General features: G+C 36.7%; 1 protein-coding gene across 6 annotated transcripts in view; it reads left to right on the forward strand.

The window, feature by feature from the left end:
• Window positions 1–21,677, forward strand: part of ZNF536 (zinc finger protein 536) — a 403,907-nt gene that overhangs the window by 249,243 nt on the left and 132,987 nt on the right. For 5 of the 6 annotated variants that reach the window (XM_075189234.1, XM_075189233.1, XM_075189236.1 and 2 more), the window contains one exon: window positions 6,307–7,890. In XM_075189234.1, coding sequence (XP_075045335.1) covers window positions 6,307–7,890 — 1,584 coding nt within the window. Of the gene's footprint in view, window positions 1–6,306; window positions 7,891–14,062; window positions 15,676–21,677 lie in introns of those variants that run through there. The other variant, XM_075189237.1, reaches the window with a different exon arrangement.

A 21,677-nucleotide genomic window follows, 5' to 3' on the forward strand; every position in this document is an offset into this window, starting at 1 on the left:
AAATTAGAAGCAAAACATATTTTCCAAATATTAGTTAACAAAAAGTAACCTTAACTTGACAATATTATCAATTATGATATTTTATTCAATTTTGCATAAAATATTTTTTTAGATCTGGTAACAATAGTATTATAAACTTAATTCTTTAAAAAGTATATTTTCTACCAATCTACATAATATTGTGCATTTAAAATAATTTTTCATTTTTCTTTTTAGAGTTTTTATTGCTGGTCTTTTTTCCCATTGTGAAGTTTGTGTTTATTATTAAAATTCACCATCATTTTTGTCTTCTTTTTTTCCTTAGTTAGAGACAAACAGAGACTAATACATAAATTGAAAGTGAAATATATTTATTCTCAGGCACCATAAACATAAACGGACGATTATCACATATGCGGTCATAGGCTGTCATCGTTCGTTCACATCTACCTCCATCCTGATCGACATCTGATAGATCCTGATTAGGTCTAAATCCTAATGGGCTATAATCATGACAGTGTATATGGGCACCTTTCGACACAAAGAACAAAGTGTCTGTCTCTCTTGTAAAAAAAACTACAGGTGCACTTATAAATTTCTGCAAATTATCCCTTGAGTTACATATTTTAGGGAAAGGCATTTACAATTCAAGTTGAAGCAATCTGCGTTTCAATATGATTGATGGGATTTCTTATTTTTAACTGCCGCCTATACTTTTACTTAAAGGAAAAATAAATGCAATTGTTTCTAAAGCTTGAATTGGAATTTTATAAACACATTTTTGACCAATTAGCTAAAGCACTTATAATTTTGTGCAAATTATTCCTTGAGTTACATTTTTTGGTGAAATGCATTTAAGCTTCAAGTTGAAACAATCTGCGTTTGAATATGATTGATGGCATTTTTTTTTTTTTTAAATGCCGGCTATACTTTTAAAGGAAAAATAAATGCAATTGTTTCTAAACACAATTTCATCAACACATGTTTTGACCAACTAACTAGAGCGCTTTTGTCTATTTTTGAATGATCCCCACATTTACATAGCCTCACTGTCCATGTAGTTTCAATTTGATCAATCATGGAATTAAAATGTTAAAATCCTCATCCAATGATAACTGTATCCTGAAGGACTTCTTTAAGAATCTGCTGTTTGGTGCAACCCTGCACAGTAGATGATTTAATGCTTTTAGGGATCACTCGCCTTAAAGGGAACTCTGTTCGTATAATTGCATGTTTTGTTGTTACCAGCATATTTTTCTTAGAGATCTGGATGGCGGTATATTGGTACTGCCGCCACTGAATATCAGTGATGGATCTATTTTACAAATAAACATTTTACTGACGCGTTTGATTACAAACATGTTTTGTCTAAATTAAATGGTTTCAGCAAATCTGGCTATTTTTCAGCACAGTTTATTAAGCTTCCTGATTTACATTGATGGTTGGTAAATAGTCCGTACATTGGGGATAAAGCAGTGAATCGAATCGCGTTGGTCTTTTCTATCAGTTAATTGCTGCACATTTTTAAAATATACATTAAAACCCAATTCTCAAACCATTTAACAGATTGGTTTGGAACAGATTGACATCTGTCTAAACACAATCCTCATGGAATGTACTCATCAGAAATAATTATGTAATTAATTACACAGGTGTTGTAGCATATTCTGTTAAAAGGATATACCTTATCTATATAAGGAATTGTCTGCACTTTTAACATTATTGTGCTATTTTTATTCTTTATTGTTAAAGGACACAGCTGAGACAATAGTAGCGAGTGGTGCTCAGATTGGAGATTGCAAGTAGAATAGGTATAAGTATTGTAGTTATTAAGGTGTACCAGGGTAAGTAGTATTGGTAGTAGCAGGATAGGTGTGAGGGTGTACCAGTGTAAGTAGTATTGGTGGGGGCAGGATAGGTGTGAGGGTGTACCAGTGTATGTAGTATTGGTAGTAGCAGGATAGGTGTGAGGGTGTACCAGTGTAAGTAGTATTGGTAGTAGCAGGATAGGTGTGAGGGTGTACCAGTGTAAGTAGTATTGGTGGGGGCAGGATAGGTGTGAGGGTGTACCAGTGTAAGTAGTATTGGTAGTAGCAGGATAGGTGTGAGGGTGTACCAGTGTAAGTAGTATTGGTAGTAGCAGGATAGGTGTGAGGGTGTACCAGTGTAAGTAGTATTGGTGGGGGCAGGATAGGTGTGAGGGTGTACCAGTGTAAGTAGTATTGGTAGTAGCAGGATAGGTGTGAGGGTGTACCAGTGTAAGTAGTATTGGTGGGGGCAGGATAGGTGTGAGGGTGTACCAGTGTAAGTAGTATTGGTAGTAGCAGGATAGGTGTGAGGGTGTACCAGTGTAAGTAGTATTGGTAGTAGCAGGATAGGTGTGAGGGTGTACCAGTGTAAGTAGTATTGGTAGTAGCAGGATAGGTGTGAGGGTGTACCAGTGTAAGTAGTATTGGTGGGAGCAGGATAGGTGTGAGGGTGTACCAGTGTAAGTAGTATTGGTAGTAGCAGGATAGGTGTGAGGGTGTACCAGTGTAAGTAGTATTGGTAGTAGCAGGATAGGTGTGAGGGTGTACCAGGGTAAGTAGTATTGGTGGGGGCAGGATAGGTGTGAGGGTGTACCAGTGTAAGTAGTATTGGTAGTAGCAGGATAGGTGTGAGGGTGTACCAGTGTAAGTAGTATTGGTAGTAGCAGGATAGGTGTGAGGGTGTACCAGTGTAAGTAGTATTGGTGGGGGCAGGATAGGTGTGAGGGTGTACCAGGGTAAGTAGTATTGGTGGGGGCAGGATAGGTGTGAGGGTGTACCAGGGTAAGTAGTACAGATGGGAGAAGGGTAGGCTCTATGGCCAAGGTCGAAAGTAACTCTAAGAGGACATAAGGAAGAATATTTTGATATGTGATTTCAGTTGTAGGTGATGTTGGAAGCTTTGTAGGTGAGGGTGAGTAATTGAGTACTAGAAGATATGGGAAGCCAGAATAGGGATTGGCAGAGTGGTGTGACAGATGTGGACTGGCAAGAGAGGAAGATTAGTCTTGCTGCGCCATTTAGGATGGGTTCAAGTAAGGATAGGTGAGTGAGGGTAATGTCATGAGGAAATTTCAGTACTCCAGGTGGGAGATCATGAGAGAATGGATGAGTTTGTTTGCATCTTGGGTAAGACAAGGGCGCATTCTACCAATATTTCAAAGTGAAAGTGACAAGACTGGGAGAGAGACTGGAGATGAGCAGTAAAACTGAGCAGATGTCTGAGGACAGAGCATTGTGGGCCCCAACAGATAGTGAAGGTGAGGCACTGAAGGAGGGGTTGGATAGGTGAGTGAATTAGGAACAAAATTTTATCACGAAGGCCAATGGAGTGAAGGGTGTATAGGAGAAGAGGGTAATCAACAGTTTCGAGAGCAGCAGAGAGGTCCAAGAGAATGGGTATGGAGAAGGGACCCTTAGATTTTGCTGTACGTAGATCATTTATCACTTCTTAATCATGTTGGGGGTGGAAGCCCAATTTCAGAGAGTTGAGAATGGAGTGAGAGTAGAAAAGGTGAGATAGGTTGTTGTACACAAGCTGCTCAAGTAGTTGGAGGCTGGAGGCAAAGAGGAGGAGAGAAATAGGGCAGAAGTTGGAAAGAGTGGTTGGGTTGAGATATGGCTCCTTTAGCACTGGTGATATGATTGCATTTTTAAAGGAGGATAAGAATGTGCCAGTGGAGAGAGACAGACTGAAAAGATGAGCTAGGTCCATGCAAGCACTGGGGTGGAGAGAATTGAGAAGTTGGGAGTGAATATTGTTGAGGGAGCAGGTTGTTGGGTGTGATAATAAGATGAGTATAGAGACTTCATCCTTTGTTACTGAGGAGAATGGGGATTATACTATATATTTACCTTATGAACTAAACATTAAGTTATTTAATGCCCCAAACTTGCTCTTTATGTGAAAGAGTCCGTGTCCTCTTGTATACACATTGCTATACTTGCTGGGAAAAATCTAGTCAGTGACTAAAAATAATTAACCTAAAATAACAGCACAATAGCGGCTCGGAACATAAAAGCACCCATTGTGTCTGGGGTGAGGGGGGGCAAAAGTAATAAATCAATTTGTGAATAAGACACTTCCTATTAAATATTTTATTCAAGTAGAAACCTCCAAAAATATAAGTATAAAAGGTACCTTATGTTAGGCATTTTTGTAAATAGGAGCCAGATTATCAATCCTTCTCTGAATGTTCCCCATTGTTGCATGTTTATGTTGCCATATTTATTTCAGAATATCTTTAAAAAATTGCATATACCCTTTACATTGGTGAAACTCTTAACTTGATTTAAATTTTGAAATTATTGCTTAAAGTCCAAAATTTTTTCGTAATTTTTATTTGAAAAACAATATTGACTTGCATGCAATACCATTTTAATAGGAACTATTCACTTTCTGCATAAAGAAAATATGCAATATTTTATTAATTAATGAAATATGTGGCAGTTATATCAACATTTGATTTCTCAGTTCTCATTCACAGTCTAAGCAGGCTTTTATTCCCTTTCTTTTAAAAAAAGAATAATTACATATATATTATAGGCACATTGTAGATTGTATTTGTCAAGCCAGGAAATTTATCAGTGCATACAGAAATCGCTGCAAAGCCTCTACAGATAATTACAATATAAAAGAGAGGATCTTAATATATTTTACATTTCTTCATTAGCAAGGCTTTTATTTAATTTTTATTGACTATGTTTAATTTTACCTATATTTTACTCTGCACAGCTGTAGTAATGTTCCGGTTTTAATATTTCAGACAATCTGTGTTTATAGATCCCTATTTAGAAACAATGCAGTTGGTCTGCAGATCTCAGAATTCTTCTGGAATGCTGCCCTCTAAATAATGATAAATTACTCGTGCAGTATGCCATTTGCTAATTATATCCATGATTTACTGCAGAGCACGACTTAAATCATTCATTTCAGTCTTGCGTAACAGTGCCACAATATTTTTAGGTTTTAAAATTGGTTTGTACGGGTAATATAATTTAAACAAACTTTGCAGCTTTTGTGTATAAAATATCTCCGCCTATAATCAAATTTACATTTATTTCAGATATTTAGTTCTTATATTTTATTAAAGTGAATTGTTCATTCTACAGGTTTAGAGTATGAAACTTATTTTTTTATTTAAGAGAAGGCTATATAAATTTAGAGACAAATATGCTTATGAAGTGGGAAGAAGCAAATATGAAGATATCTTGAATGTTGCATAAAAATGTAGAATTCATTAATTATTAAATGAAAATTAAAGTGCAGGCAAAGCAAAATATTATTGTGTGTTCTGGCATTTTTAAAATGAAAATATAGTGTTTTTTATAGGTTTTTTTTTCTATAATTGCTCTATAAACATAAGGAAACTTATGAATAGGAGTTTTCCTATTACAAATTTTCTTTTTACATTTAAGTGTTAAAATTTAAGTGTGAGCTCCTTTGTTGAACTTTTAGTAAAACTCTAAGAAATAACTTTTTGAGCAAATGTCATTCTGCATTTCCCAATGAAACTGGATTGAATTGATCGTTGCCATCCCACCTCTGTTCAGAAACACTAAATTCCCCAAAATGCTAATTTACAATCACAGTGCAGAATGGCCAAGCAAATACAGAGTTTGCGTCCCCAGAATTTAGCACCTCTACAAAATGGCCTTTTCAGCCATGAGACTCAATTCATTTGAGATTTTGCTCATCACTATAAGATTTTTAGATGTATAAGAGCGTGCCAGAGTTGTTTCACAAGATACAAAAAATATAAAATATAGTTTACAATGATATGGTTAATCACAAATGAAAAACAATTAGGATCTGGCATTCTCTGCAAAGTGCTTTGTAATGTGTTGGTGCTATCTGCCAGAGAAAGGAGCATGAGAACCTTAAAGGCTTGCAGTGATTTCAACAACTATTAAAACTATGACCTTTAAATTAAGTGAGCAGTTTATATTTGTAAGAGCTCCATACACAATAAGACTACCTATATTTTCTATACCCTAGGAGAAGAGTGGGCAGTTCTTAACATGCAGCATCATCCTCTACCTAGGCATTGTTGAATAGGCTAGATAAGGAATGATGATGATACAATTGTCTATTCCAAGAAAGTGGAGCCTATAAATCATTGGTTGGGAAAGGTTGAAAAACAATTTTCATGTATAAAGGAAAACATTCATTTGTGGTAATATAGTAATGAGTACTAATCATTTTTAAAATCCCTGATGTTAAGATTAAGTTCTTTGTTTTAGAAATGTAATTTGTAGAGTATTTTATATGTAACCATTGTTCATTTTTGTTAATCTTTAGGTGAGAAGCCTTACAAGTGTCCCCACTGTGACTATGCCGGCACCCAGTCAGCTTCTCTGAAGTACCATCTAGAGCGTCATCATCGGGAGAGGCAGAATGGCTCTGGCTCTATACCTGGTCATGGGCACCTTCCCACCCAGGACCACAAGGATGAAACAGCAAGTAAGAGCTCTCTCTTTATGAGACCTGACATATTAAGAGGGGCATTTAAAGGCCTCCCAGGAATGGATTTCAGAAGTGGTATGATGCCACAGCAGTGGCAGTCAGGGTTGATGTCTTCTGGAGATCGTCAGGGCCAGTCGATTGGCATTAGTTCTGAGGCTTCTTCAGAAGCGTTGAAAAAATTTGAGATCTCTTCTAAAGCACCAAACATTGCAGAGTTTGGGAGAGCATATCAGAACATTGTAGGCAATGGCGTTAACTTCCAGGGGTCTTTGCAGGCTGTTATGGACAGTTTTGTTCTAAGTTCTCTAAGGAAAGAAAAAGAAATGAAAGAGAAGGCCCTGCTTGAGTCAATTCCTATAAAAGCCACCAGGTCAGACAACTGTGAAGACAAAGTGGAGAACAAAACACCTCAGAAGAAAATGGAGAAATCTCAATATGAACCTCTGGACTTGTCTGTAAGGCCAGATGCACAATCTCTTCCAGGTTCATCGATCACGGTTCAAGATAACATTGCCTGGCACGGTTGTTTGTTTTGTTCTTTTACAACATCATCCATGGAACTGATGGCCCTGCATCTCCAAGCCAATCATCTAGGCAAAGCAAAGCGTAAAGATTGTACAATGGGAGGACAAGGGCATACTAAAGATCAACTAAGGGAATGTTTGGGCACAACAAATAAAGCTGTGGCCTCTTCTTCTTCTTCGGTACAATGTGGCAAAGAAATTATGACGTCAAAAATGAGTCCGTTGCAGAATTCTGAAAAAGTCCCACCACAGGGAAATTCTAAAGACACTTTGTCCGATCATAAAGGTACTTCATGGTCCAGTCATATGGATTCCGTATTTAATAATTTTCCAACTGAATTCTACAAGCAGTTTGGTGTGTACCCTGGTTCAATTGGAACAAACTCGTGTTCCAACATGGACATCGACTCTCAGTCCCCACAGGACGACGACTCGCACGTCCTGCAGTGTGATTCTGTAAATACAGTTGCTACTGATGACCTCTCAGATGAAACCTCATCCGAGGAGATGGAAATGTGCAAGGACGATGATGAGAACGAAGATGAGGATATCGAGACTGAACCGGAAAACATGAACACAACTGATGAACAGAGCAAAGAAGAAAATGACGTGGAAGACACTCTACCGAATTTAGCTGCTCCTAGATCTTCTGAAAATATGGTTTCACCCACATCACAATTGATGGAAAAGCAGTGGCATGCAAATCTTCCATTGACACACGAAACGCCACAAGGCTCTATGAATCCTGATCAAGCACCGGTTCCCGATTCTTTAGAGAAGCAGGTTAATATGCTTTCCGTTCTCCGAGCTTACAGTTCTGAGGGCATGGCTGCGTTTAACGGACTTGCAAGCAACACAGCAAACAGTGGATGTATGAAGAGACCAGATCTATGTGGTAAGTTAACATGATAGATATACATGTAGAGAAAGTATAGGGCTCCCATTAAAACAATATATATATATTAGAAAACCAAAACATCCATTGAACATGAAGTTGGTTTAGTTCATAAAAGCCTACACAACGGTCATACTGAGTGATAAATTCAGTGGTGCAAATATCGGAGTCATTTTCTACTAATATTGTTACACCAAAGTGCATCAGGGATTTATCGCATTAGTTATTTCCATTGGCAAAACTGGGGAAGGTCCTGGAACAAAATGGGAGTCCTCTTTGTGTATCGTTAAGCATATTTTGTAAATAATGTCTTCTTATGCTTGTTGCACATGGCCGTGGAAGCTAAAGACTTGACGATATGAACTCCTGCCAGATTCTGAGCTCCTACTAAATTTCAGAAACACATTATGGCCCAGAGAGATACTGATAACATCTAACTAGATTATCTGCTACGGCTAATTCCCTCCTAACTCCCTCTATTGACACCACCAAAATCACTTACTGATGTGAGCAGCTGTTGTGTTGATGTATTGATTCTAAATACATTGACTGTAAGAGACACATCTGTCAAATGGTACATCGATGAACCAGCAATCTGGTAATGTTGAATTCTTGATAAATGGGCCCTGCACCATTTTATTAAATTGCGGATTAGTCTATACTGTACAGACCGTATGGGCTTCATTTATCAATAAAAATCAATCTTGGGGTTTTTTTTAGCACTTATTCGTTTAAGGAAAATTATAATCTTTCCTTAGATTCAAAGCATGTTAATATCAAAGAGAAAACATCTACATTAAGGGGGATATTTTATAAACAAGTAAAGGAATCTAAAAGTCTTCTTAAAAATGTCCTTGATACGACAACTATAAATTTGTACACTATATTAAAAAGATTATATTTCTAAAAATGTATTTTGCCCCCTTTCATTCCTTAAAAAAGTAGATTTGTTTCTATATTTGGTGAATAAATAGATATTTTAAGAATAGTTCTCTATTTAGACAGAATACATTGCCACTATTTAATATGGGGCTACTTATTCAGTCATAAAATATATGTAGAAAAACAAGTCCATTGCTTATATTGAGTGCAATTGTATTTTGACAGTGAATAAATATCCACTTTGTACGCATTGCCATTATGAGAGGTGGCAGTTGTGGCACAAATGGTTATATATTCTTAAACAATATGGGGTTCAAAGACCTAAAGACAAGTTAAAGCAAGATTTCTATCCTTCCTCTTTTATAAAATATCCCCCTAACATTGTATACGTTGATGACTAATCAATGACTGCGTACAACAACAGAAACTACATATAGTCGCAAAATGCTCATTTCGACTTGTGCAATAATATTCCGCATAGAATTAAAATGGGGTTTATAGTAGCAATTTTAACCTGTTTATACAGTTTTACAAAACAAATTAGCCCCTTTTGTGTTTTTAATTGTAGAAATAATTAGTGATTAATACTTTAGAAATCTACACAACATTTAAATTTGTACTGGGTGCGCTCACTATTTTGCCCTATGCATCAGACCGTCTGGAAGCAATTAATTGCTCCTACAGCTCTTCTCCCACCTCCTCCCAACAGTGTCATATTGTCACTTTAGCCACGCCTGTTGACAGAGATTAACTGGGCAACTCCGCAGAGCATTCTCAGGAGTAAATTGCAACAGTTTAATGGGAGGAGTCACATATTAGGATTCCCTGGGGAAGATGTAACAATGTTCCAATTCTCTACACCCCCTGGGGGGTTTTCAAAATGAAGTCCAGTCTTCAGTAGTTGTGTTAGAGCTTGAACTGGGATGGACTGGAGATTCTTATTTGCAAACATATGACGTGTTACTGTTTATGGTATTTTTTGTTTGACACAGTAGGAAATTGTTTTGGTGGTCCTTTAATAGATATGGTCTCCAATAATTATATTTTGTGTAAATGTGCCTATTTAAAAACCTCCTGGTTAAATTCTCAAATTCCGATTTTTGGTTCTGCCCCCAGAAAATCTTTTTGCAACTACTTTTGGGAGATCTGTGGAAAGCGTTACTTAATCACTTCAAAGTCCTGCTCACTATCACTTTGATACCTCCCCTTCATTCATTTAATCTTTGCATTATTTTCTTTTGCAAAGACTATTTCAGGTCTCATTATTGTACATTTCTGCCAGGAGGAAAAGCCTATCACTAAACCAATACCTTTCCCCATAACCGTACCTGCTCTACCTTTCCAATTCTATTTAAATTTCTCATCCTGCACAACAAAATCTCATTTTTGCACATAGACATAATTACGATGCACGACGAAAACAGTTTAGAAAATTCAGTCCATGATGCAGACATCATTACATTGTATCACTGATAGCCTGCTGACATCTCCAACATACACACCTTATCTCTTCTGCTAATTTTGCCCTAGATACACTGAAATAGGCCACTAAATAATTAAAACAAATCTATGATTACAATTTTCTAAAGGAACATCTCTTTCTTTCTCTTGCTAAAAGTTATTTTTAAATGGATTGCACACTCTTTGTTACAAATTCACATTTGTTATCAGCTCTCAGAACTGGTGCAAAGCAAAAAAAAAAAAAAAAAGGTTCTGTTACCCTTAACAGACAATCAGATGTGTCTGCTAATTCCTAAACTGTGTTTAAAAATATGTCAGAATTGGATTGGTTGCTATGGGAATGTTGTGTTATTATTAAACCAAGTTGCTATATAAAAAAAATTGTTTCCAAAGTTTATCATATATAACACAAATTACTTTATACTAATGGGGCAAGTTACACAGAACAGAACCTCTGCTAATGAATTGGAGGTACTTTTTGTACTGGGGGTGAATAGGGCATGCTAAAACTTGTTGTTCCACAACGATTTGCAAGTTTGCTTACCTCTAGTCTATATAGACAATTCTAGTGTGACTTTTAAGTGTAATATTTTTGCTTGGAAAGAAAACATACTGTTTACTGTTTATAAATAGGGTTTATTTTCTGTTTTTTGTTTAGCTTATAGAACCATAAACTTATCTTGCACATGAAACCCTATTTTCTCTGCATATTTGCATTTACCACTGGAAGCTGCTTATTGTCTATAGACTCTACACTCTTGCCCAGTAATCCCTGTCTCCCGGTGTCCTGTTGCCAAAGTAATTAACATTGCAAACATCTTTACCACTAACGCTCTAGAACCCTTTCTTACATGTTCAAACATTTATTATAAGTAGGGTGGAGGTTTTTCTTAGTTAAAAACAGATAGATCTGGGCAAGCACAAAAACGGCTTCTTGCCTTTGGGTAATAACACCTAAAATCGTAAATACATATAAAAACTAAACTATATTCACAAATTCCCCATCAACATGATAGATAGATAGATAGATAGATAGATAGATAGATAGATAGATAGATAGATAGATAGATAGATAGATAGATAAATATGAGAAAGATATGAGATAGATAGATATATAGATCGATATGAGAAAGATGATAGATAGATATATAGATAGATAGATATATAGATAGATAGATAGATAAATATGAGATAGATAGATAGATAGATATGAGAAAGATATGAGATAGATAGATAGATATATAGATATATAGATAGATAGACAGATAGATAAATATGAGATAGATAGATAGATTTTATATATAAGATATATAGATAGATAACTAAATAGATATATGTTATGAGATAGATAACACAATAGATAGATATATATAAGATATATAGATAGATATGAGATAAATACATAGATGTGAGATATATAGATTGATATGAAATAGATGTGAGATAGATATGAGATATATAGATATGTTTGAGAGAGATAGATATATAGATATGTATGAGATATATAGATATGTATGAAATAGATATGAGAGAGATAGATACAAGAGAGATAGATAGATATGAAGGAGATATATATAAGTTAGATTGATATGAAATAGAGGTAGTTGTGAGATAGATATGAGATATATAGATAGATTTAAGATATATAGATAGATATGAGATAGATTGATAGATATGAGAGAGATAGATAGATAGATAGGAGATTGATATATAGGAGACAGATAGATATGAGATAGATAGATAGTAATAGATAGATGTGTGTTCTATGAATAGAGGTTATTTCATATTGTAACAAGATTCTTTACAATGGGGATAGAACTGAGACGTATTTGTTATATTTCTTTCTGCTACAGAAGATAACAATAGCAGCCTATGAGAAGTTATTATTTATGTATTTACTGTGTTCATAAATATATAATGATTGAATAGTCTAAACAAACCTATGCACTGTGCAATCACAATACAAAATAAAAGAGCTGAGTTTTGTTATCTTACTCTAGTGGTACAATTTGCGTAGAAGATATAGTACATTTGTTTTACACTTGCAAATGTATCTAACCCACATGTTGATTTTCATCTCTAAGGTTCCTGAAATCAGTTCATAGAAAGTCAAAAACAATGCGAGAATTACTTTCAGAGCTGTGAAAGTGGTAACATAACTACTGGAAATATGTGCATTTACTTTACATGTTTGTGATATCTGACGTTAATTCTTGGGCTGGATGACAAGGACAGATTTTACGAGCTCATTTTAATTCATTACTTATCAACACACCGGGGAAACGTCTGTCTGAGCGACGATAGGGAGGTCATTGATATTCTATCTCCTATATTGAACAGCATAGAATGGAGTGTTATTTACCAACAATGTGGAGTACCCCATAGTAGGCGCTAGATGAGACGAAGAGACAGAGCTCTTTGTCATTTGGTTTTTAAAGGTCACTGCACATCTGCTTTTAGTTTGTTGCACCAAAATATTTAAAGATGGAAATAAGGGTACTCATTCGTACTAATTAATGAGTAGCTTGTTGATCTAACTCGCAGAGTGGCCAAATGGGGCATTATTCTACTGGAAACAAACTACTTTTCCAGAACTGCTCACAGATACAGGAGTCTTAATGGTTGCCGGTGATTGATCTGGTGACCAATATAAGAAATTATCTATATAGTTAAAGCACTAAATACCATAAAACACACACAATTGAGGTAACTATGTAGCGCATATTGTCCAATGTGCAATGCAAAAATGGCAGAGGACTAACTTTACACCTCATTTGTGCGCAAGGTCGACTAGATTTTCCGCTAAAGCCCATTGGTTTGCGGAGCAAGATCAAGTTATTTGTGTAAGAACAGAAGTTTTCTCAGGCAGAGGGGAAGAGTTGGGTTTGTAGCAAAGTACAAGAGGTAAATCAAAGGACTTGAATTGTCCTGTAGTTTTAATAAGACCCAATTTTGCATGACCGAGAGGCTTGTTTACATTTACATTCTGAGCAAAGTAATAAAACGATTCACACACACAATCTCCACATGGGAAGTTAACAGTGTTTTAGTCGAAGAAGGAGAAAGTTGTTGTTTTTTTTTAATAAAAAGGAGTGGTATTAAAATAGCTGTAGGCTGCACTCTATTTCCCAATGGTAGAGTGTAGGTGAGGACCTTCTTGTGCGTAGGGTGGAACATGTAGGTGCATTGGTGAAATACCAAGGTGGTTTCCAGGGGCAATGGCTGAGTTCAGAAATTACCAAATTTGATAGGTTGTCAGCATTGGTGGACTTTAATGTATTTGCTTGTACAAGCCCTCATATTGCTTCCATTAAATACATTGTTTTTTCTTCACACTTCCTTCTGTGCTGGTACTTGATGTTGATAATACCATGAATTGTTGTTTAATTTCATGGCCCTGAGATATGACACAAAACTGCTCTTTTGATACAATTGTGTCCAATGAAGAGAACCCAGCTGAGCTCTGTTATATCCCGAGGCAAAGAAAATAAGCATATTTCTCTGATTAGATAAATGCACAGATGAAAAGCACATAATATATATGTAGATTGTTTAATCTATACGTACTGAAGAATGGATCTATTTCAGTCAGATATTAAGACATTGTAGGAAATGATCGGGAAGTCCTTGACATCAAGGTTTGATGCTACAACTTATTTTAATTATTAATGATCATCTATGCTCCCTTGTCACATAGGGTGACATCACATGCTCCCAGTATTGATGTGTTTCATGCTGCTACTAAACTTTTTAGATTATTTTATTTGTTACACTGTTGTTTTTAATTTTACAGCATAATTATTTTTTTGATTCTGTTTTCTTTTTGCAGACAACCAGGACGGCCATGGGGACCCTGATTGCTCCTAGTTTTGCTATTCTGTATGTTGGACTGACAGTTGGTTTGTGTCTTTGATGTACCTCCGTCTCATACTGTACTGTGGCCGAGGTACATCGATGATCTTTTTTTTCTGCTGTGTCGAAGCATAAAGGAGTCTTATACTCCTTCCATAGGATCTCTGAGTATTACAAATTTCAAGCTTACATTTTAGACAGCTACATCAGAGATGAATGACTTGTGATGGCTTTTAATAATTGTTCATATTAACAATCATTGGACCCTGTTACGTTTTAACCTTCACAAATAAACTTAATCAGCTGCTATTCTTGAAGAAAAGTGGAAAAGAACATTTTTTTTTTGCAGGCAGACCTTCTTAAATTATTAGATTTGTTTCCAATACACTGACCAAGGATATTACTGATATAGTGTTTAAAGTTGTATAGCTTTCTTTAATAGAACATGGGGAATATAATGATTTAGGGAAATTGTATAGATGCTAAATTAGGGCATTATAAATACATCAAGATTGATATTTTTGGTTCCGTTATTCCGTTTCAATGAATCAAATTCTCAAGATTTTATTGCCTGTCTTGTAGTTACTTGCAGAAAAATATTAAAATGTTTCAGTTTAGCTAAAATTGCACATTTAAATAATCCAGTAAGACCTACTAATAATGTTACTAGTTGTGAGACATCTAAATTTATTACACTAATAAATTAAAATAAAAAAAAAATAAAAAAAAAAAAGTCGATGGTCCATTTAGACAGTATACAAATACATGGTTCCTGTAGTCGTAATATACTTGCTGTCGTTTACTTTGGTTGCTGTACTTGTAATCTATATTACATCAGATTAACCAAAAGGAAACTGGAACCAGAGTGTTTTATTATTTAAGTAATATTTAATTGAAAAGAAGGTGTTTGTTCATCGTAAAGCTGAAACCTGGCTGTTAAATGATATCTCGAACCATTGTGGAGGCAGCCTGTTACAGATTACTTTCATAGACTTGATGCTAGCGTTGGTGAGAATCACTACAATAAACAAAAAGTTGAATCTATACCCTGGCTAAGTTTCCTGGAGGTCTGAGAGGTGGTTTTGATATTACACCTTTTTTTAGATCAATGTGTTGCTGTTTGTATATTATGACGTATTTGTATTTTTATTGTACATTATTATGTATTATAAAGTCAAATGGTTTGGCGAGACATAGAGCTATTTTAGGAGGGTAATGTATAGTCAGTTGGAACAGGAACAATCATAGTCGTCTTAGGAGGGGCTACAGCATGAAACACATTAAGACTGAGATAGGGAATCTGTCCATGATGTCATCTTATGTGATGCTCTGCGCGGCGGAGCAGTTTTAAGCTGGAAGATCGGTTTGGAGAATAAACCTTGATGTCAAAGATTCCCAGCTATTGTCTTCATAACAGTGTGAAGTGAAGCTTCAGTTCTTCATCAAGGATAGACACACTGGGACCTACTGCATGCTGACTTCTTCCGGTCTACGCTACTGCCATCCTCATGGAGTGGCACCTTTGTACATTTTTATGTGTAAGCTACTACCTGTTTGTGTTTTTGTTGTATAAAGTGCTTTGATATTCAATCACGGTGATTGTCTCTTTTATTTTGCATCCTCTATTGACAGCCTTCAGCTGTTCAGCAATATTATCTACTGTCTACGGGGTATCATGCATTGCATAAATCTGTCGTAGCTTTCAAAGTACCATTGATGCACTGAACTTTTCACCCATTTCCAGCTACGTGACCACCTAGGTAAAATATTCTCTTAACGTAAATGCCACCGTTTGTCCTGGGGGCACTGCCGGTTCTGAAATAAAGAACTGGAAAATCAATAAAGTTTTCCATCTTTGAATGTGGGGGGCAGTTTGAGCAAGAGGACAATCACAAGCTGCAAATCTTTAACTGTGGCTTGCGATTGGTGCTCCCGCTCCAGTTTTCCGTCAGGCTGTGAGAGGAATGAAGGAGTAGAAGGAAAAATGGCTGCAAGGAACAGCACCCTGGCTAGGGTGTAATATGCAAAGTGCAATTCTCAGTATTAACCCTTTCTGCCGTAACCAGCTCTAACAGTAGATAAATCAATATATATTTTCTAGTTTACATAGCTCTAGTACATTCTATATATATTACTCTTATATCTTTATTGTATTACTGTTATTATCAGTACTCTTATCTACCAGTTATGCATCATTGTACAGAAAAAGGTAACTCCTTCTCGTTAATCATTAAAGCTTCAGTCTTCTGACCGTATCCAAGCCAAACAAGCATACAGGGCCAATTTAGTCAGAAGCCAATTGACCTACCTGTATGTTTTTGAGCCATGGGAGGAAACGGGAGGACCTGGATGACACCCATTCGAATGTTGGGAAAACGTACAAACTCCACATAGCTCCTGCGTCAGGTTTGGTTGGTGAACCAGGCTTAGAGCCTAACTCAGGATCCAGTCTCACACATCCTACAAACACATCAACTCATTTACTAAAACACATTACACTGAGCACCCTCCCAGTTTCGTTCTTACATCTGCTCCCTTTCACAGTCTCTTCTAAATGGACAGAACCTGACGCGTTTCTTACTTTTCCAACAATATCGTTTTTGAATAAAGGGTTACTCCATGTCTGTGAGATGTTTTGTGAAGAAGTTGTTTCTTGGTTTAAGTTAACATTTCGACAATCTCCCATCATATTACAACCACTGGAGGGCGCTCTTTCAATGATGTTACTTATTTGTACTCCTACAAAGCAAAGTGTGACCACAACCATTCACAATACTTATTACAAATATGCAGAGAAAAAGGTTTGTGCTGAATAATATACCCAGCTTACTCCAGGCTTGGCTGCAAGTACCCCCTCCCCAACTGCAGGTATTATTACTCTCAGCCATCTTGCTGAAACTTGTAGTTCAACGAGTCAGTGTTCCAGGGCAAAAGCCAGTTACAGAGCAACAAATTCCAACTACTTTTATATTTTTGAACTAGATATTATACAGTATAATGTAGAGTAAATATATCTACCATGCTATCTGTTCTTTCTCCTTGCTCTGTGCTTACATATATAAAGAGTTGTGTAGGGTTCTTGTTGTACACTTCTCTGACATACATAAAGCAAGGGAAGCCGTGCACAGAAGAATAAAGCTTTTAAGCTGTGAATGATAGGCTTTCAGTCTCCTTAGTACCAGCAAAGCTCTGTGCGGATTGGAAGATTAAAAAAAAAACCCCATGGGCATGACAAGAGAGCAAGTCTGAACACTGATTTGGAATCCCTGAGCATGCTTTGCTGTTTGAGCTTTTTGTCTCTTTGCAGCAGCCATTTATTAATTGACTGCAAGCTCTTGCTTTTTTATTTTTGTTAGAACATGAGACTTTATTTTTTGTGCAAAAAAAAAAAAAGGGAAGGAAGAATGGAATTGGGGAAGGGATTAAGGGGATTCTGATTATTTTTTGTATTTTAGACATTGTTACCTAGTAATGCACACTTCTCAGCATAGCTTTCCAGCACAAGGGAAAAATGTAGGACTCCAGATTTTAAGGCACGAGAGATTCAACTTCTAACAGCCAGACACTGGAGGCGTGTGTTGTAAATGCAGAACCTGATTGGGTTAAAGTAAAGTTGGGGACACAAAGAAAATAAACCCCTACTTAACTACTTCATAGGGTAGTCACTAATGTGATGGGTGGGTCTGTACTAAAGAGGACACCCCTTTACAAGCTGTCCCCAGTGGGTGTGATTTAAACTCCAGTCTTTGTAGGCACTTGTGAATATCATTCCCAACTCCGAACCTTTTCTCCTGAAAATGTCTAAACGACAAATCAATAATAAACGGATCATACGCTTTTCCCCACAGAACAGGTTCTTTTCAACTATTATTTTAATCAAAAACATATGGTGCCTGCACTAGACAGAGACACTACAGATGTACGGATTATCTGTTATATAAGAGGTTTATTTTATTTCTCTTGCTCGCCCTTTTAAAAAAACAATATTGGAGATTAAAAATATAAAAAAAGTTAAAATAAGAATTCTACAGATTTTAGTGGGGGGGCTGTTTATAGATTGATTAACATAACAATAAAAAAAGAGATGCATCACCACCTCAAGAAGAATGAGAATAAGTGTCATACAGTAATGTAGTATTTATGGAGGAAACACGTTGTACCACATTTTATGAGGCTGTGATGTGCTCTGAATTTTTCATGATGTTTTCTTGCATAGAATAAGAGGATTATATTTATTAAATAATGAATTCTATTAAAATTTGATTGATGCAGACGCAGAATGACATTTCCCTGTATTTCTTTCTAAGAAAGAATAAAATGATATATATCTCAGAGCAATATGTATGTGTGAGAGTGTTCTATATATCCTGTTAATCTAAGATGCAGAATACATTTTATATATATATATATATATATATATATATATATATATATATATATATATATATATGTAACATGGAGGGGCAGGGGGGCTGGTCCTATAGTGAGCTACCTTGGGCTGGTTCTTTGGGTCAACTGCATTTTTATTACATTTCAAATGTTCCAAAGACGGCTGCTTACCTGAGTCTCAACCAAAACCCCCCACCCCTCCTCGGTAAAATTTGCCAGCCAGCCCCAACGGAGGGGTGAGGCTGAGACCACAGTAGGCTAGACAGAGTAATAATGTGAAAAGAAATTAAATAAACCAATACAGCTCTGATCAGTGCTGTATTGGTTTATTCCATTTCTTTTCCATTTGTTAAGGACTTGGCAAGATCCTTTTATTACAGCTGCGACTCCTTCTAGTTAATATCCATTTAACATCTATGGTTGCCAAGCGCCAGTGTCTTTCTTTCCTCTTTTAGACTGATAGTGTGGGCACAAGAAGGCTGGGCCAATGATATAATACTTTGGAGGCTGGTGGAGATTCCGATTGAGAGTGGATGGGTATTACATAGGTGCGATGTGGAGCGGGAGAAGTCTTGGAGGAGAGAGTAGGATGTGGTGATCAGTGGACAGTTGTTTCATTGGTCATTGGCAGAGGAAAGAGTGGAGTGAGATGAGGTTTGAGATGTAGGGGTAAATGGTTGATGGTATTGTAAGTGAAGGTGAGGAAATTCCATTGTCTTCGTTAGGGAGAGATTGGCAGAGCTGGGTGGTAGAAGTGGAGCAGCGGTGAAAATAACTAGTCTCACCCTGCCAATGATGAGTTGAAGTGGGAAGAGATTGGTGAGGCCAGGAAAGAGGAGGTTAAAATAGTCATAGCAGGAGATAACGGGAGAGTAGAGATGTCAACGGTGAGAATGGGTCTAAACTTGATGATTTGAAGGTGGAAACGACAGCCTTGGGAGAGAGACTGGATGTGGGGAGTGGAGAGGGTGAAGACAACAGTGACACCCAGGCAGCGGAACTGAGGAACAGAGGAGAGTGTAGTGTTGTCAAAGTTGAGAAAGATGTAGATGAGAGGTGGGTTTGAAGTCTCTAGAAAGAGGATGAGCTCAGATTCCACATGTTGCACTCTATGAATTATACTTACCTTTCCAGGTACACATATTTACCAAACACAAGATCCATCACAAACATCACTTTAGATCTTATTTCAGTGAATTAATTCATATATAAACACTGAGTAAATAGATTTTAAAACCACAGAGTGAGCTGAGCACTTGAATAGCATCCACGTAGTTTTTGAAACGTGTTCACTTGGTGGAATGGAAAAATGGTTACAAACATTTAAAATAGAGTTGGTCCCTCATAGACGTGTGGTTGGTGGACAGCTAGTACTGGTTGCTTGGTGAGTTTATTATTTGTGGTACACTATAATTAGCAGTTATAAGAGCAGTTCTTACCAATGCATATATATAATATTATAGTGTTTTATACAAGTATTAAATATACATATTGGGATGCTGGGGGGTGTTTAATAGTCATGAAGTGAGTGTTACTTGCCTATTATTTCTGACCCAGCACTTTGTACACATAAAATTTACTGCCATTCTAAGGGCTAAAAATGATTTATACCAAAATAAAATATCCATTTGTTCCAGAAGTGTGGTCTTTTTTAGTTATGTATCTTATTACCTATCTCATGTTTTTCATCTTTCACTTGCAGCCACTCCATAACGAACGCCGGTCCACATTAGCCATTTTGTTTGAGCTAAGCCAATCAGTGACAAGGCATCTGAGGCCTTAGACGACAAGCTCTTATAGGTCTAATTAGTATATCAATGGATTAGAAAGCTCTCCCACTCATGATATTAACGGAAGGTAGGACCCTGCACAGAATGTTCTGCACCTTAATTTTAAATAAGCTTTTTATCGTAGTTGAAAATTAAAATTTTTCAAGACTTTCAGCCAAATATTAGGATATTTTATACAACTTGCCAAATTTTGCTAAAATTCTGCTTTGCACAGAGGGGTGTAAGAAACCTTTGATTCAGCCCAACTTGGAACCAAAATTTAGGCAAATGCAGCCTGTCAATTTACTAGGATTCAGCAACATTGCTGAGTCTCTGGCTGACTAATATTCATGAGGCCTTGGCTGACTAATATTCATGAGACACTGCCTGACTAATATTCATGAGGCCCTGGCTGACTAATATTCATTAGAAACTGGCTGACTAATATTCATGAGGCCCTGGCTGAATAATATTCATGAGGCCTTGGCTGACTAATATTCATGAGACACTGGCTGACTAATATTTATGAGACACTGCCTGACTAATATTCATGAGGCCTTGGCTGACTAATATTCATTAGACACTGCCTGGCTGATATTTATGAGACACTGACTAATATTCATGAGGCCCTGGCTGACTAATATTCATGAGGCCCTGGCTGACTAATATTCATTAGGCCTTAGCTGACTAATATTCATGAAGAAAACAGGAATAGATCTGATGATCTTTAGTTTAGGGTTAAGTTACAAGTCTATTCAGATTTCAGGTACATTTTTTTCCTTTTGAGTCCAAAGAAGATATTAAAGGGGTTCCCACGTTTGGACAGAACCCATCTTTTAAAAAGGTATCATTGCTACATACCCCACTGTGTCCACCAGAGAGCTGCATTTGATATTTGATAGAGGAAATAAGTAAAAGAAGACTACAGGAGATTCATTCTGTCTGGGCTGGAGGTGTGTCATGTATAGGCATCCTGATTGGACAGGACCCACGGACACGGTCAATCTAATTAGCTGGTGCATTCATTGCTCACCCTTGCCGTAACAGTCTGAATTCCTATGTCATTTCACCATGCCAACATCTCATTTTCTCTGCTAGTTGTCAAATGTAATGACGGCTTAATTCAGGTGAAATCAGGGAGGGCATCAAAGTGTTACAGTGGGAGCCTAACTAAATAAGGGGGCTTGTCCAAAGTGATCAACCCCCACAAAGTAGTCATGAAAGCTTTACATCAAACCCCAATAACAGCATTAACATGTTGATTTTGTTCTGACTAATCCAAGCTCGATGGTGACAAATAGAAAACACTTATTTCCAAACGAATTAAGCTACCATTTCAAATGTTTTGAGATAAGTGAAGCATTTTCTTTGATTGCGTTTTTGGTTCCTCGAGCATTAGAAGTTTTAGTGCTGTATTAGTGAGTTTTAATCAGC

Source organism: Mixophyes fleayi, chromosome 10, assembly GCF_038048845.1.
Source record: "Mixophyes fleayi isolate aMixFle1 chromosome 10, aMixFle1.hap1, whole genome shotgun sequence".
In the NCBI taxonomy this organism is placed as follows: Eukaryota; Metazoa; Chordata; class Amphibia; order Anura; family Limnodynastidae; genus Mixophyes; species Mixophyes fleayi.